This window comes from Miniopterus schreibersii (assembly GCF_964146895.1).
Source record: "Miniopterus schreibersii genome assembly, chromosome: 1".
Taxonomy (NCBI): Eukaryota; Metazoa; Chordata; class Mammalia; order Chiroptera; family Miniopteridae; genus Miniopterus; species Miniopterus schreibersii.
Window position 1 is genome coordinate 78531391 of NC_138101.1, and position 16477 is coordinate 78547867.

Here is a 16477-nt window from a genome sequence, read left to right on the forward strand (position 1 = left end):
AGCATTCACAGAAATTTCTAAAACCTTTTCATTTCTCTCTGTAGGTTGTTGTTTCGTAACATTTTATACAAGAAAAGCTGCACTTGAGGCCCAGAATGCACTGCACAATATTAAAACTTTACCTGGGGTGAGTCGGTTTACTTTTGTACCAAAATCACTTTATTGCTTGAAAATGGTCCTTTCAACTGAAGGTTCTAGTTATGGGCTCTTAGTGCCAAAAACGACTTTGGTCTTCTGAGGAGTGTGTGCTGACCCCTCTGTTCCCCCACGGCAGCCAAACCAGCTGGCCGGCCCATAAAGAGGCACTGGCATTAATGCCGACGGAAAGAGCTCTCAAATCGTGTGTCCCCTGGTTTGAAAATCAGAGTGACCCCACTGGGTCACAGCGGCTGCCAAAGAGTATTGGGTGGGCTAAGATTTTAAAAGGGAGGGAAAAAACCAACACACACAAGAGAAGCAAATGGAAAAGGAAAAGCTTTTACTCACCAGGAGCCCCTTTTCAAATTTAGTCTTTAGATTTTTCTTTTGAAAGGACAAAATGTACCCTGTACAGCCATAATATTAAACCTCCTAATGGCTTCTAAACAGTCAGTGGTGCTTAACAAAGTCAGTGTTTTAATGCCCAATTTGTGGCTTCGTGTTGATAGAGAACAGAAAACACAAAGCTTACCCTTTTTTTCCATTTCCTTCCCAGGAATATTTGAAAATGAGAGCAACACACTAGAAATGAACTGATATGTGTAGCTACTTCATGCGAATACATGATTCCTGGGGTTTGGGGGGCAATTTTATATAGTGCATGTTAGTATAAATTTCCCTTTGCTGTTTGAATATTTTCCACATTGACTCAAATATCAGTGACAAGTTCATTGAGTGTCATAATGATGCGCTTCGGTTACCCGAAGAACCTGTGGTAAGCAGTGTATTGATAACGATTTTATTGAAACCTGATTTGATACGAATAGAAGAAAGGCAACACAATGTCCCTCATGTTTTCAGGGTACGGTTCTGCCTTTGTGTCGCCTAGCTGTCTCTGCAGATGTACACACCCATATGCGTTTATCCCTCATTACACCCAGAAAAGAGAGCATTTGTTTGATTCACCTTAGAGCCACTGGAAATTTTATAAGATTTGTAGCGGCAAGATACTCAACAAAAGGTTTTCACAACATTAGCTTCCTAATCACCCAAAAGTGATAAAGTGTGAGCCTTGGTCTTGAATCAGACCACTCGGGTTTTCCCCTTTTCACGGGAGCAGGTCAGAGAGGCGGTTCAGCAAAGCAAGCACGTGGCCTGAGGATTCTCCCTCTGGGTTTAATTTAACTACTTCTGCCTGAAACGTATACGGGGGATTTTAGTAAAGCAGTTTGTAGTAGGTCTAAGTGACTTTTTTTTTTAAAGTAGTATTTCAGCTTTATTTTCCATATCAATGGGATTTTTCCAATGTAAATTCTAGGAGGTTGCAGCATTGGGTCGTATTACTGAATGATGCAACCACATTCCTTCAATGTGTGTTTTAAAAAAAGACTTGAAATGTTGAATGGTCACCTAGAATTTGGGGTGTATTGATACCAAATCACACCCTATTTTAAATTCATGCAAAGCTTGGTTAATTTGCATTTGTCCCTAGTAGAAGCACACCATCTCCATACGTGAATACACTCTCAAGAAACCCCTAGTTAACATGGTGACTGAGCCATGTTGAAGCACACCCAGGTGACTGATGAGTGTGCTTCTGTCTGGGACATCTTACTCTGACCCCTTTCTTAGCAAACAAATAGCACCTTCTATATTTAAAAAAAGTCACATATGTCTCTCTCCCTTTCTCTTCTTGAAAATTCTGCATACCTAAGTCAGGGGCAGTGATTTTGGAGACCCCTATTAAGGACCATGATCCTGGGATTGGAAAACATGGATTGTGGATTGTTTTCTGGTTTTCTTTTTACCCAGTTCAATTTCATATGCCCAATTACTTGAGGCAGGTTAAATGAAAATTTTGAGATGTCGGGTCTGATTTGTAGGCTCATAGCCTTCGCAGCATGCCCACTGCTGCCGCACTTGCCATTTCCAATTAGGGAACTGGGAACAGAGTCCCCCGTCTTGCATTTATGTATAGCTTTATCTGATAAACATCACCCTTAACAGCTACAGGAAAAACATGAAAGTGGTTTCCTTTCAGCCGTGAGCTTTTGGTGGACAGGAAGAAATGGGACCAGACATAAAAGATTAATGCATATTCTTGGGGGAAAAATATTACAGCATGCCTTGCTGTTTGATTACAAGCCTTGGAATTAGTCAACATTTCCATAATTCTAAACCAATATACACCTGTTTCCCCACTGCGACGTGAAGGCACAACTTAATTTAACAGAACCCCTGCTGTGCTCGGTCTCTCATTAAATACCAAGCAAGTTCGGTAATTTAAAGTCGTAGCACTACTATTTTTACTGGTTGCCTTCATATTATGAAATTAATAAGAAATTAATGATGCACTTTGCCATATGCCTTTAATATCTTTCTGAATAAAAATAAAAGGGATAAAGAAAAATGCATCACCAGCTGACACTTTAAAGCTTTCCTGCTTGTAATCATTTTCCTGCGGATAAAATCCATTAAAAAGGCACTTGCTGCCTTTTTTCTAAAGTGTCCAAAACATTCAATTTAAAACAAGATCAAAGAGTGCTGGGTGTTTTGGGGTTTTTTTGTTTTATTTATTTATTTTTTTCTATTTTCTTTTGCACTTGGTATTTCGTAGCATATGGAACTTTTATCATGCAACCAAAATTAGGTGTTTAGGAACCATCTTTCTTTCCTTCCTGAGAGATACAAAGACCTTGGTTAGTGTGGGAGAGGAATAAAAAGCCAACGGGACTATGTGTCATGCAGTTGGCTATGTCTGCTCTTAGATTTTTATGAACAGACACCCTTTCTCTCGTGTCATGTACAGATTATAGAGAGCTTGTCCAAGGAGGGTGCAGGGCACAGGGTCAGGGGTCGGGGCTGTACTCAGCAGTTCAAAGGCACTGAAGACCCATCTCTCTCACACCCTCGCACCACGTGACTGAGAAAGACACTGGGTTTTACATCCTCGGAAATGCTCAACATGAGTCCTAGAAATGGAATATTCAAAATAAAGGGAGTAAATTCGACATCTCAACCCAGAGAAGAAGGAGCGGGAGTCTGGGGTTCATTTCCCTGATTTGGACATGTTCTCTTTCAGAAATGGCCAAATCTTAGGTAAAGTGCCTGGCTTATGACTGACATTTTATTAAATTAACAAATCGCTAATGATTATTGAGTGCCCGCTGCGTACTGAGGGGACTAAGCTATTCTGATCTTACACACACACACACACACACACACACACACTCCCTCCCTCCCTCCCTCCCTCCCTCCCTCCCTCCCTCCCTCTCTCCCTCCCTCCCTGCCTCCCTTGAATTCCCTAGTGAGTCATGCCTCTATAGCCTGAAGAACAGACTGTGACCGTGTCTGCATAGACAGGGCTACTTGATGAGCCCTTGAGTTTGGTGCAGAATTGTTAGACTGACTCTTTCCACAGCTGAGCCATTTGTGTGGACAAATTTTGGATGCCTCTGCTTTGACAATATAGCATTTGGCTTAGGGATCGCTTCCTTTGTTTAGGGCTTCAGGTAGGCACAACCTAAATGGTAGAATCATTCAGTAGAAATGTCATCATCTGCCATTATATTTCCCAGAGAGAAATCCTTGGAAAGGCAACTTGCAAGATTCATTTGTTTTCAGTGACCTAATTTAGCTTAATTAAAAAATAAAATGAAGACCTTAATTGAGGCACAGGACAACTACCACAATCTTTCCAATAATCAGTCGTCAGGGCCAAATATCCCTGTGCCAGTGACGGCTCTGTGCCTTATGTCATTCTTTTTTCAAGGTCCTAACACATATTGTCTCTAGCAATAAGGCGTTTTGATTGAAAATCTACAGCAGTATCATTAGAGCATTCACTGTATAAATTAATTTAATTAAGGATGTAATAACAGAGAGGAATACAGTTTTGAAAAAGCTCTTAAATTTTAACAGCAAGAAGGAATCGGTGGAATCTAAATGTCTTGTAAAATATTAATTGCAAATTTCTTCCAGACATTTTCTCTGAATATGCCTTACTCTGTTCCTTCTTAGAATCACTACCAGTTTTATTAAATGCAGTTTATATTAAGGAGTTATTGCCCTAAGAGAACATTTGTTTGGAGCACTCCATTTTGGTGGTGGCATACTGAAAGGTGTTTTATAATAACACATGCGAAGCGAGCACAGGCTGCACATAGATTCGAGATATAAAAACAAATGAGCCTGATCCAGTGGGAAGGAGCTGTAAATAAATGGCCTCTTGGGACAAGTGTGTTCACCCACATGAAGTGAATGAACCCCTTCATGGCTTGCTCTGGAAGAGATAATTTACCAGTGTGTGCAGGCACTTTCCTCCCTGGAGGACTTGAACTCAACTCTCCACGGAATTGCCCCCCTTTGTCCATTAATAGTGGAATGCTAGGGTGTAACATCCTTTCAGTAGGACAGCTTGGCTTTCACTGGGACCAGATTCACCTTGTCCACTGTAATGCATTATGAGGTAGTCATTTACTATAAACCACCTCTTCTAATTACTAATATGTATCTAATGCCTTTGTTCTCAGAGTCATGATGGTTATTATCATTATCATTGTCATCGTTATTTCCGTCATAAAATCTCTAAAACCCCATGTCATCATTATCATGGAAATTTCCCCCCAAAGCATCCTATTTGAATCAAAGCCCAACTAGGTCAAACTAGAGAAAGTATTTTCTCAGATGCTTTTTATTTAAAATTGTTATGAAAAACAGCCAAAACATCTATCTGTATAAACAGGTTTGAGTCCTCAGAATCATGGGCCATCTGGAACATATCCTCATTCAACCAGTGTTTACTGAATTTTGATTGTTTGCCAGGCACTGTTCTAGGTACTAGAGAATACAGTAGCAGCCGTGCCATTTATAACTGAATCACCGAAAAACAAAGTCAGCCGCTGTGCCTGTACATGGTTAATGTTTGATAAGTAGCTCTGAGGCGGTTAATACTGGAATGGGTTAGTTTTAGAAAATATTTCCAGAGGAGTCAAATTTTATTCCAAAAAATGATAATTCTTACAAGTATTCCAAAGGCTCCAAAATATAAGATGAATGTGGATTTGTTATTTGTGTGTGTATAATGATATAATATGTTTCATATACACAGATCTATATACATATTAATGTATAGCTCCAAATGCTTACAGATAAATTAACATTGATACATCTACATGTGGCTATCAGTTCAGTCATATAAATACGGGAAGATATAGCTTAAAATCCCATTTTCTGTTTGGTCCATCAACATACTCTTAATTACTATGCAGCCATCTTTCTTTCTGACCTCAGTCTTCACGAAGCATCTCAGTTCCTCAGTATAACTCTTATGTTTGTCTGTTTCTGCTTTGAATCAGAATCATGGCTAATTCTAGTACATGTGCAAGGTTCTTGAGAGCTGCCGTTTTAATGATGATAATCCTGCCTCCACCTTCTTAACAGAAGAGTTGGGGCTGACTAAAATAATGCATGTCAAGCTTTCTGAGCCCCTGAAGAAAGGTGCTTATATAACATCATGTCTACTCGATAGTTTCTGTGGGTGTGAACTCTACTTCCATAACTACCCAACATACGAAATGCAGTTGCTGTGGACCGTACCACTCAGGACATCCATCTGGTGGACAGTCGCAGATTTCATTTGCGGAATTTGGTCAGGGCTGAAACACTTGGCCTCATAGGACTGCCCCAAAGCAGCTATCCCCTGCTGCCTGTGTTGTTTTAATATAGCACTTAAGTCCCAGAGAAATGCAAGCTAAACAAAAAGGAAGGCTTTTCTTTAAGATGACTTTTTAAAGGACTGTGATAGAGAGTGCCACGGTGTGGCTGCAGAGGGGAAGCTCCTCTGGGGAGGGGGGCGTGCAGAAGCCCCTGCCCACCGGAACCAAGGCATTATGAGGGAGACAGCCTCCAGGTGGAGAAGCAGCCCCAGTGGGACTCCCAGGTGGCAGGACTGCTAGCCAGCGGGCTCATCAGGTGAGACCCAAGAGAGGAAGTTGAAGGATGGAAGAAACCCTCGGCCCAGTGGTTCCCAGTCTGCAGGCCCAGGCTCCAGAGATCTGGGAAAGTATATTTTAATACTTCATGGAAGGCCATTGGCAATTGCCTCCTTTACCCACAATAAAGTTTTACATGCCACCTGAATAGAGGGCGCCTTTGCGTTGGGCTGGCAGTCAGTCGATTCAGTAGCTTTGAATGGCAGCTATTTATGTGCGTCTCTGGTTAACTAATTTAGAAACGAGTTACTTTTCAAATAGGGACTACTCAATACAGGGAAATCTGTAGGAGGAAATTAGTGAGAGGGGTCCTCAGTGGTGAAAAGCTGAACGTGACTAAGTCAAGCAGCCCAGCCAGCACAGGGTTAAGACAGGGAGCAGCTACACCACTTTTTGGAAACAGAACTCGGTGTTTTATTTTGCAAACAACGTAGTCTCAACTACATGCCTAATTGGTAGGACTTTTGTGAGGGTGTGTGAGAGCATGCGGATGTACAAAACGCCGGGCCATTGTTGGAGGGATATTGGTAGCTTATTGTTATGTGAGGACATGGTAGGGTGGCACAGTGGCAAAATGACGTAGTAGTTGATTTCAGAGATAGTCATTTCTTCATGATATCTCAAGTTTAAATTGGAAATATTAAGTTCACTTATATAGACCTCAGTTCCCAAGAGGTTGATAAGATTGTGGAAGGAAAAAAGATTTCGTGACTATGGTAACGGAACGGGTTGTGACAGTTACATGAAAGGGGAAAACGTTTGAAATCAAGCTGGAAAATTGAGAACTCATCACCCTAAAATATTACTGTTGCGCTGGAGAGAACCTGAACCTTTCCCGTGTGGGCTGAGCACAGCTCGGGAGAATGGCCAGGCCAAGTGGGCTGGCCAGTTCAGAGCCTCAAACGATTTCACTATAACGTTGATGAGATGCTGTAGAAATTTAACATTTGTATCAATCAGCCTGTGGCAAAAATGGTTTTGTTATACGTCGTTTCACTTAAAGTCACAGAACCTGTTGATGACATTAAAGGAAGACTTACTGTGTGTGACTTGAGCCCCAGGGTTCTTCCCCATCCAGGGAGAAATAGAGCGCTGGAGGAAGGGAGGCAGGATCAGAGGGAGTCTGGAACCCACCCCTGGGCTGCGTCTGGTTAAGTACAGGGGAAGCATACTGGCCCCGGGAAGGGGAGAGGCCGGGAAAGAGCGCCATGCGTCCTTTGCTCTTTCAGCCCTAGGCTGTCATTGTGCACAGGTGCTCAGGAAGTCCCACTCGTGTTGACATAAGCTATTAACTTTGTTGTCATAATAAAGCCATATTTGAGGACCGTATCTTTACTGCTCTCGCTACCCACAAGTCACAAGATGAAAGGATAAACAATAAACAGTACCTGAGGGAGATTACAGAGAGGGACACTGTGACAAATGTTCTTTCTTGTTCCTGACTGTCATTACCTCCCACAAGTACTCAGAATGCATATTGTGCGGTCATCCCCTCCTCCGTCAGTACTTAGGAATGCTTCAGAGTCCGGCAGTCCTTCATCTGCAAAACAAAGTGGTTGGAGTAAGTGATCCTTGGAGTCCTTTCCAATGTTACGAAACTGTTCTCCACCTTCCATACACTGCCTACAGGAATGTCCCGTTTAATTTTTTTAAAATCTAGATGATAGGTAGATAGATAGGGATTGACTGATTTACATGACTTCGCTTGCTTTAGGTATTGGTTAGTCATTTCAGAGTCCTTTTTTAGACAAAGCTGAACCATTCAGGGTTCGACTATCCTCTTTTTTGAGGATCTCTGGGCATCTGCCTCACTTCCCTTCTAGTTGAGAACCAACAGGGAGCTTAGCACTCATCATTCATCCAGCAGGGCACAGAGAGAGGAAAGGGAAGGTGCTGAACTCTAACAAGTCAGTCTGATTCCTTGCTTACAGCCTTGGTTTGACAAGTAAGGGTGTTTAACCTAATGAGTTCTCAGGATTATTGGTGGCTTCCTTTATCTGTTTGAGTCCTGTCCCCAGTTTCTGTGGATAAGTGAGTTGCCTGTGTTTGTAGATGGCTTGATGGTGCTATTTATTTGTTACCCCTTCTAAAAATATTTCAGGTGATGTATTGATAGCATTCACCTTGTTATACTGAGGACACTGAGGTGCCGGCAGATTAAATTAACTTCTCTGCCCTCCCCTGGCAAAGTGGTGACAGAACTAGAATTAGAAGTCACAGCTGCTCACACTGCCCAATAGCTTGGCCTCCTGACAGTGGATTTTTGGCATGTCGTTCACCACATCTTAGGGAATGGGGAGCATGACTCAGGAGGTCAATACAGCACAATAAAAATCATGACAAAGTGACTGTGTATTGACTGCCCGCATATCAGGCACCACATGCAGGCCCTAGGACCATATTACTCGGAATTGTCACAGCTCCACAAGGCATGTGTCATAGAGCTCCACTTACTGATGAGAAAGTGGAAACTCAAAGAAAAAGAGACTTGTCCAGGGTTACACAGCTGGTGACTGAGTTGATAGACAATTGGGGTTAAACCAACATTTCTGGCCTCTGATGCCTAGGGACTGTCCCCTCCATTATTAGCGAGGTGGAAGCTTACAGACCCTAGATCCCACAAGCCCCACTGTTTCAGGGGACCACCAGTGGGAAGTGTACCCCCTTGGGGCTTTTATTGCTTCATTGGCAAGCTCAGAATTGCCATGTTTGCTTCCTTTGGAACTGCCCTAAAACAAACCAAATCCTTAGCCACTACTAATGGTGTCACATGGTGAGTTCACCAAGAGGCAGAGCCTCAGGCCTTGGTGCTTTGCTAAGTATGCCTACCTAGAAGTCATCTGGCGCCCTCCCCTGAGAGCCAGGCCTGGCACCACATGTGCACAGGACCGTGGCTTGCAGCTTTGCCCGTGATGTGAGACCATGCTCTCTTGCACAGGCAGAGGTCACTGAAAACACTGGTGGGCGAGGCGTTCTGTACAAGGTGACCAGCACCGAGTGCTCTAAGGGGGGGCTCCAAATCAAAGGCTGTCCATACTGTAAGAAGGCCTGCTTTGCAAAAATGATTATAATGCAGCACCTTTCTTCAGAGGAGTGTAGCTTTACCAACATCATCTCATTAACATTCATGTTATTAGGGTGCTTTTCTTTATCTGCATCCACAGGCTTCGGTCCCAACGCACAACCTGCATTCTAATGTCCTGGCTCCATCCACCTGGCCTCCACCCCCCACTCAGCTCTTGTCCAGAGGGGAAGGACAGATGGGGGCTGGGCTCACAAACCCTGTTTTTTGCCACCTGAAGCACGAAATAGCAGGCCCCCAAGCAGGCTGTGGGTGTGGTCTATGGTTGGGAAATAACCAGGAGTTCCAGCCCACCCTCCATCTCCACACTCTGCTGTCCTAGAGAGACCTGGGGGCCATCAATAACCACTGAGCTTACCCCTAATTTTATTGAGGAAACTCAGGTCTGGGCAGTGAAGTCTGCGAGGCCATCTAAGTGTCTGAATCCTCTGCTTCTAAAAATGGGGGACCAAACTCTCCACCCCAAACACAGGCACTAAGAAATTTGCAGGGACTGCAGACAGGATTGTGCACAGTCCCCTCAGCAGCCCCACCCAGCAGCAAAGTCTAGGGCAAGGAGAACTAGATCAGTTCGGTCCAGGGAGCTCAGGTGTTCCTTCCCTCTCTGCCCCTATCCAGCCACCTGCTCTGTTCTCCCTTTTTAGTCAAGAAGCAAGTTAGGATCAAAGGCTGAAGGATTGACTGAGATATAGGGCAGAGCATGTGGTTGATTCTATCTAATCATCCCATTGTGATTTCTGTGTTGGTGGGAATGTAGACAAGTGGATGCACTGTGGAGGCTTGGACTGTGGTCCTCTGTGCCACTGCCTTGCTTGTGGGAGCAGGAGCTAGGATACTGTTGACTGTTAGTGCATAGGATCAGATCAGGAGTTCTATGATCTCCAGGCTGCCACTTCCTACATTCTTGTCCTGAATCGGGGACAAGAAGGACCAAGTAAGAGAGACTAGGTTCCCTGGAAACTCACCTTCACCCCTGGAAGATTGAACTGAGTGACTGAGTCGAGTATATTTTAGTGATAAAATGCAGTGCTTTAATATACTGTATTAGAGTTTCTTCAGAAGAGCATATGTTTACATACAGACCAGGAAACTGTGCCAGATGTTTTGTATTAAGTGTTATGTGGGGTCCAGTGCACAGTAGATGAATTGTCAACAAGTCATAGGGATTAGGAAACAGAATTAATTGCTGTCATTGCATGTTAAATGCTGGTATAAAGTCAGAACAGTAGTTAATAGAACTCCAGAAGTATGTTTCTAGCACATTTTGATTTTATAAATGTTTTCTCTGCATGACTGATATTTCTCAATGGCTTTAAGAATTTAGATAATTTTAACCATAACAGTAAATGTTCAATTAAAAATAATAGTAATAGTTAACATTTATTGAGTTCCTATTATGTCTTGGGCAGTGCCCAGAGCTTCACATACTCCTAACCTCATATAAATAATAATGTACTAAGAAAATAATAATAAAACAGCAAGTAATCGTTTGTTTTCCCACTCTGATTGCCTTTTCAACTAGAATTCTGTCATTCTAAGCCCAAGAGAGTTAAAGTCACTATGACTGTTAGAGAAAACTTTTTGACAAATCAGCAGCTATCTCTTATGGCTAATAATTGGCCTCTTCCAACTAGTTACAAGTATAATTTAAAACACAGCTGTCAGTTAATTCAGGCTACCTTCACTCTGTCATCCTAGTCCATTGATAATATCTTATTTATGTTTTACTAATATTTATAAGCTGTCACTTAAATAGGAAGGGGAGCTTTATCCGAGATTTTGATGAGTTCTGTCTTACATTTCTTCCACAGCTTATGGAGGTCTTGACTATAATCACAATTCCTAAAAAAAAAAAAAAAAATCTCACAAGTACCACTGAGTCATTTATTAGAAAATTTCAATCATCAAGTTACCTAAATCACTCCTGAGTCTAAGTCGCCCAGATGTAAAACCCCTGGAGGTCATTAACACAAACTAACTTATCAGTAAGGAAAATGAAAGTAAGAGTCACGAGCCTACGCAGTCTTGTGGCTAATTTCCGTAGGTTTCTGTTTGTTTGAATGTTGTTCTCTGGGTCAACGGAGGAGAAAAGAGGGTGTGTGGAGGAAAACAGGCCAGGTCTCATTATAGGTCATGGACTATAGAAGCTAAAAGTGTTTTTAAAAACGATACTTATGAAGAAACTGACACCCAGAAAGGTTAGGTGACCGGCTGCAGATCACACATCCATTTCATGGTGCAGGCAGAAAAAAACTCAAGCCTCCTAACTCTGAAGCTGTTGCCCTTTTCAACAAATCATGCCCCCACAATTTTTCTACGAGATTATGCCAAACACCTTGTTTTAAAGAATCAGATATTCAGTGTGCAGATGCCAGTCTGTCCATGGTGTTACACTCTGTGATGTGAGGCTAGTGGGACAAGGTGAAGTCTTTTCTCATTTCCATTCTCTGAGGAAGACCCAGAAAGACAATACTAGTATTTATCCTGCTATTTACCTAAAATGATAGAAGAACTAGATGAATTTGTAAAGAAGTGGATGAAGAAAAGGAAAGTGATCTTCATATGTCATTAAGCCCATTTGCATCTACAGCTGGGGCAGTGATTCCCAGCTCTACACAACAGATGCTCTGGGGAGCTTCAGGAAGTACATATGCCCTGGCCACACCTCATGCAAGTGAAACAAGAAGCTCTTGAGAGGGGGAAACCTGATGTCAAATGTTTTTAAAGTTCCCCAAGTGACAGCAGTGATCAGGTGACTTTGAGAACCATGCTGGGAGAATGCCTCTTCATCACCCCCAAGGGTTAGGAGATGGTGGTTACCTGGTTTCCTCCCCCCACTGTTCACTTGGACTCAGGGAAGTGCTCGGACCTGCTGACTCTTCACCCACGAGCACAGCATCGCCTCGCTACTCAGAGTGTGGCCTAAGGACCAGCACTGCCACGTCATCCGGGAATGCATTAGAAATCCTGCCTCTCAGGCCCTGCCCCAGACCTGCCCTGAAACTAGATCCCTGGGAGATACGTGTGCACAGTAGAGTTTGAGAAGCACTGTTCTGTACGGACAGACCTCAGCAGTGCTGTTTTCCAGGGAATCTATCACAGCTCACTGTAAGACAGTACTGAATAAATGTGCATACACACCTCTGGCAACCATCAAATGGATATGGACTCTCATCTGAGTGCTCAAGAGGGCAGAGCTGGACCTTCCCTGGTTTCCTTGTGAACATCCCAAAGGTGTGCTGGGATGACCTGACCACCTGGGACAGGTATAGAGGTAAATGGGCAGGTGAGGAGGTATACTGTTTGCTAGCATTTTTGTTTGGGCAACTGTATTTTTCCATCCCATCAACAGCCTAAGACCTGATGGAAAATCTCACATGAATGAGACTTATGTAGAATTAATACATCCCAGTCTGTAAGAGGATGAACGGAGTGGGTGCTATTTTAAGCACAGTTTTTCTGGCCAGAATAAGCTCATTCTGAAGCAAGAGGAGCAATTCTCTGTCACAAAGAGTTCACCTCTAATACTTGGCAGCCCGATCCCACCTTGTAGAAACAATAGGCATGTAGAGCCGCTGCTGCTTCATCATTCCTGGGCTTGAAATTCCTTACCAGGAAAGCAAAGCAAAGCACTGCTTGTCCCGTTTCTCTTGCTGTCCACAGCTTAAGAGACTTGTGCTGACAAAGAAAATTTAACTACCACAAGAATGCTTGGGTAGAATGTACTATCTCCTAGTAAGGGATGCTTTAGGCATGTATGCTTCTGCAGTTTGGGAAGCTTAAAAGGAATGCCATCTGTCCCAAGTAGTTGTGAGATATCCCCTTGAGTGGGTTCTTGTTTTCCATCCTGACTTCTTGAGGATCTGGACACATCTTTCACATTTGGGGGTATTTCTAATCACCTGAAGTACACCGCCATCCCAGATAGCTGTCTGTAAGCACAGAGTCATTTGTTGCTACATACAACTTATCACGGCAGCATTTGGCTGAGTCACAGCTTTGCTTATCAGACCAGCATCAAAGCACAGACTGCAGCTCGTTGACCAAATAAGAAGCAGAAAGTGAACAGAGGAGCTGGACGGGAAAGGAAGGGAAGTGGGGCAGGACGAGAGAGAGTCTGTCCCCAGAGAGAGGACTCATTCAGGGTAACACCCGCTGATGCTGTGCTGGACGTGAACGGAAAAGGAGATCCAGAAGGAGTCCATCGAATGGAAGAGAAGAGCTGCCAGGACTTGTACCAACACGCACACCCCTTGTCTTTATTTTGCTCATCACGACCACATGACTAAGTCTTGAACATCCTGTCGGCTGAGTTTGTATGCAGTTGACACCTTTTGTGCTCATATTCTCTACCCATTTTTATATTTCAGTATCTGATTAGAGCTGAATTAATAGGATCGGGATTAAAAAGTAGTTTCTGCCTCTTAATTATGCACTTTTGGAGATTGATAGATTCTGTTTCTCATCCATTTTCACCGTGCCTCTGAGTCACATGGGCTGAGTCCCCTTCACCCTTGGTCTTGGAAGGAACTAAAAGACTGTAACCCACAGGGCAACAGGCTCCAGTGGTGTTGGCACATCAGCTCATTAGTGAAAATGAGCTCCAGACTTCCAGCCCCAATGACTAGCCATGAAATCTCCTTGTCCCTTGGAAAGGAGGGAAAGAGCCATGGTAAGATGTCTCAATGGCCATTGTTGGTCACGCCTCCCGAGAGGTGCCTTGATGACATTGGCTGAGCAGAAGTATAGCATACGGAGGACACACCCTTGTTATATTTCTGTGTAACTTGCTTCAAAGGTGTAGCCACTCACATTCACGGCTGAGAAAAGGAAAATGCAAAGAGCACTACATCCAAGTGAGGCATCTTAGGGGAGGCAGGTCTCTCAAAGCCAGTTGTGCCAAGTGCTTGGTTTCCAAAATAGCATCCCAAAGTCTCAAATTAATCTTGATCTTCAGCCTCTGACCACATTTGGTGGGATAGATGTTAAGGTTCGTATTCCTTGGATGTGTTCGTAGGCATTTTATCTTGACTCTCTTCTCTAAACATGATGTGCTCTTCAAGTTCATAGTAACGCAGACATTAAATATTTCCAGTGGTAACTTGAAAAAGCTTTACTGGGAAAGGGAAAATTTAGCTTGGACTTTAACAAAATTCTACATAATGGAGGAATAAATGCAGCAGCTGTCTAGGCCCAATATTGATTTATGAAAGGGGAGGCCGAGCCTGGCCTAAAGCTTGGAACATTGAAAAAACTGGATCGGAGCAGAGCTGAGTGTAAAAGAGAGCGTATAAAACATTTCAAGCTGTGTGCATTCCCAATGCCTGCATTACAGCAATGAAGAGAAATTATTACCAGTGTACTTTCTCCCAATACAAAGGAATTTGATGTTTTTTTATAAGGGTGGCAAGCGAAGACTGTGCCTTAAACGTTGCTGTGCCCCAGGATTCTGTTTTCACCCTTTCTGTTCAGGCTGTGTGGTTTCCTGAGGTTTCCACCACTCGTTCTCGTGGCTTCCAGTAGGCTGCTGACTCCCAAGTCTTGATCTTAATATCAGGCCTTCCTTCTGAGCCCCAAACCTAGATATCCAGTATCTGTGATTCGGAAGTTTCATACACATGACCCATAAGAAAGTCCGATAATTAATTATCCTTCCCCACAGACCAGGCCCTCTGCAGGTACCACCTGTCTGAGTGGATGGGTGGTCCCACCAAGACAAAAAGCTGAAATTATCCTCAACTGCCTCTTGCCGTGCCTCCCCTTTCCATGGCCTATTTCTAATCAGGGAGGAAATCCTGTATTCTACCTTGGTAGCATCTCTAGAATGCTGTCCTCTTCACCAGTTGGGACTTACCAGTTGTCATCACAGCTAATAAAAGCACAGAAGGGATTAGGGGGCTTTTGAAGTTATCCCTGTGATAACTGTACTTGTTAATCCTCCAGATGCTTTCTTGAATGGAAGAAGACAGGTGGAATCACAGGACGCTAGAAGTACCACAGCACCCTCGGCACATCTGAGCATGTGTGAGCATTGTTGTGTTGTGTCTTAGGGAAGGAAAAAATGGATGCAACTGTGGAGTCTTAAGAGTGAGATCTGAACTCCATACTATGCCCCTTCCTTTTTCTCCAACCTCTGTGACACTCTTGCTCCCATGCCGTATTCCAGCTGTGGGACATCACACAAATGCTGTCTCCCACGTCTAGGCAGGTAGAATTGAATATGCTCTCGTTGTAATCTGCTGGAGCACGTGTTGAAATGCCTCCTGCCACCTGCTGGATCCTATTCCCCCTGATTGTTTACATCTCAGCCTTTTCCATATTAAGCTCCAAATTCCTTGAGAAGGAACATTCTGAGAGCCCAGCATAATCATTCAGTACTGCACACCCAGAGAAGTAAGATGCGGTGAAAGTAGATTTGCGATTACAGATCAAGAGCTATCAATGAAAGGTCCTTACTTTATCTCTTTAATACAAAATTTCTGCCATCTTCTTGCCCCACTTGTCCTCTTTTTTTTTTTAAATAGCTTTTAAAAAAAATGTGTGTGTGTATGTGTGTGTTTTAATTGATTTCAGAGAGGGGAAGAGAGAGGGAGAAAGAGAAACATGAATGAAAGAGAAACATCAATTGACTGCCTCCTGCATGCCCCCTACTGGGGATCGAGCCCGCAACCTGGGCATGTGCCCTGATCGGGAGTCAAACTGGTGACCTCCTGGTGCATGGCAAGACATTCAACCAACTGAGCCACACCATCCAGGCCCATGTATCCCCTTTCTTAGTTAACCTTTGCCATTTAAACTTTGGTTCCATGCCATATATTTGAAGGCTTAAGCCTGGAATTTGATCTTCAGAAGACTGAGCTTCAGGATCAGGGTATTTATAGAACAATTGAACCGTCATAATTTCCTTAAGTTCTGCCAGCAATAATTTCCAAAGTTGGTAAACGATCTCTTGCATTAGAGTAGAAGGTAGAAATCAAAATGAGACAGTAAGATTAAACTCAAACTCAAAGAATTAGCAGCACTGGAGGAGAGATCTTCATTTGGCAAAATATCAACCAAAGTTTAGTACTATTGCGGTAGATGAGATGAATAAATATAGCTGCTAAAAACGGTATCAGATGTCTTGCTCAGATGTTTAATGGATTTGCATTTTAAACATGGGTAATATGAAATAGCCCTGAAGGCATTTTTTCAAACTTGCCATCTATTTTTAGTAGGGATTTTTTTTTTTTTTAAGCCAGCCTCATTTGTTTTAAAAAAGAGA

At 43.1% G+C, this 16477-nt stretch overlaps 1 protein-coding gene across 11 annotated transcripts in view; it reads left to right on the top strand.

Annotated features, from left to right (window-relative positions):
- The window catches only part of CELF2 (CUGBP Elav-like family member 2), a 789880-nt gene that overhangs the window by 677640 nt on the left and 95763 nt on the right, over positions 1-16477 (top strand). For all 11 annotated transcript variants that reach the window (XM_081128230.1, XM_081128238.1, XM_081128228.1 and 8 more), the window contains one exon: positions 45-127. In XM_081128230.1, coding sequence (XP_080984356.1) covers positions 45-127 — 83 coding nt within the window. The remainder of the gene's footprint in view (positions 1-44; positions 128-16477) is intronic.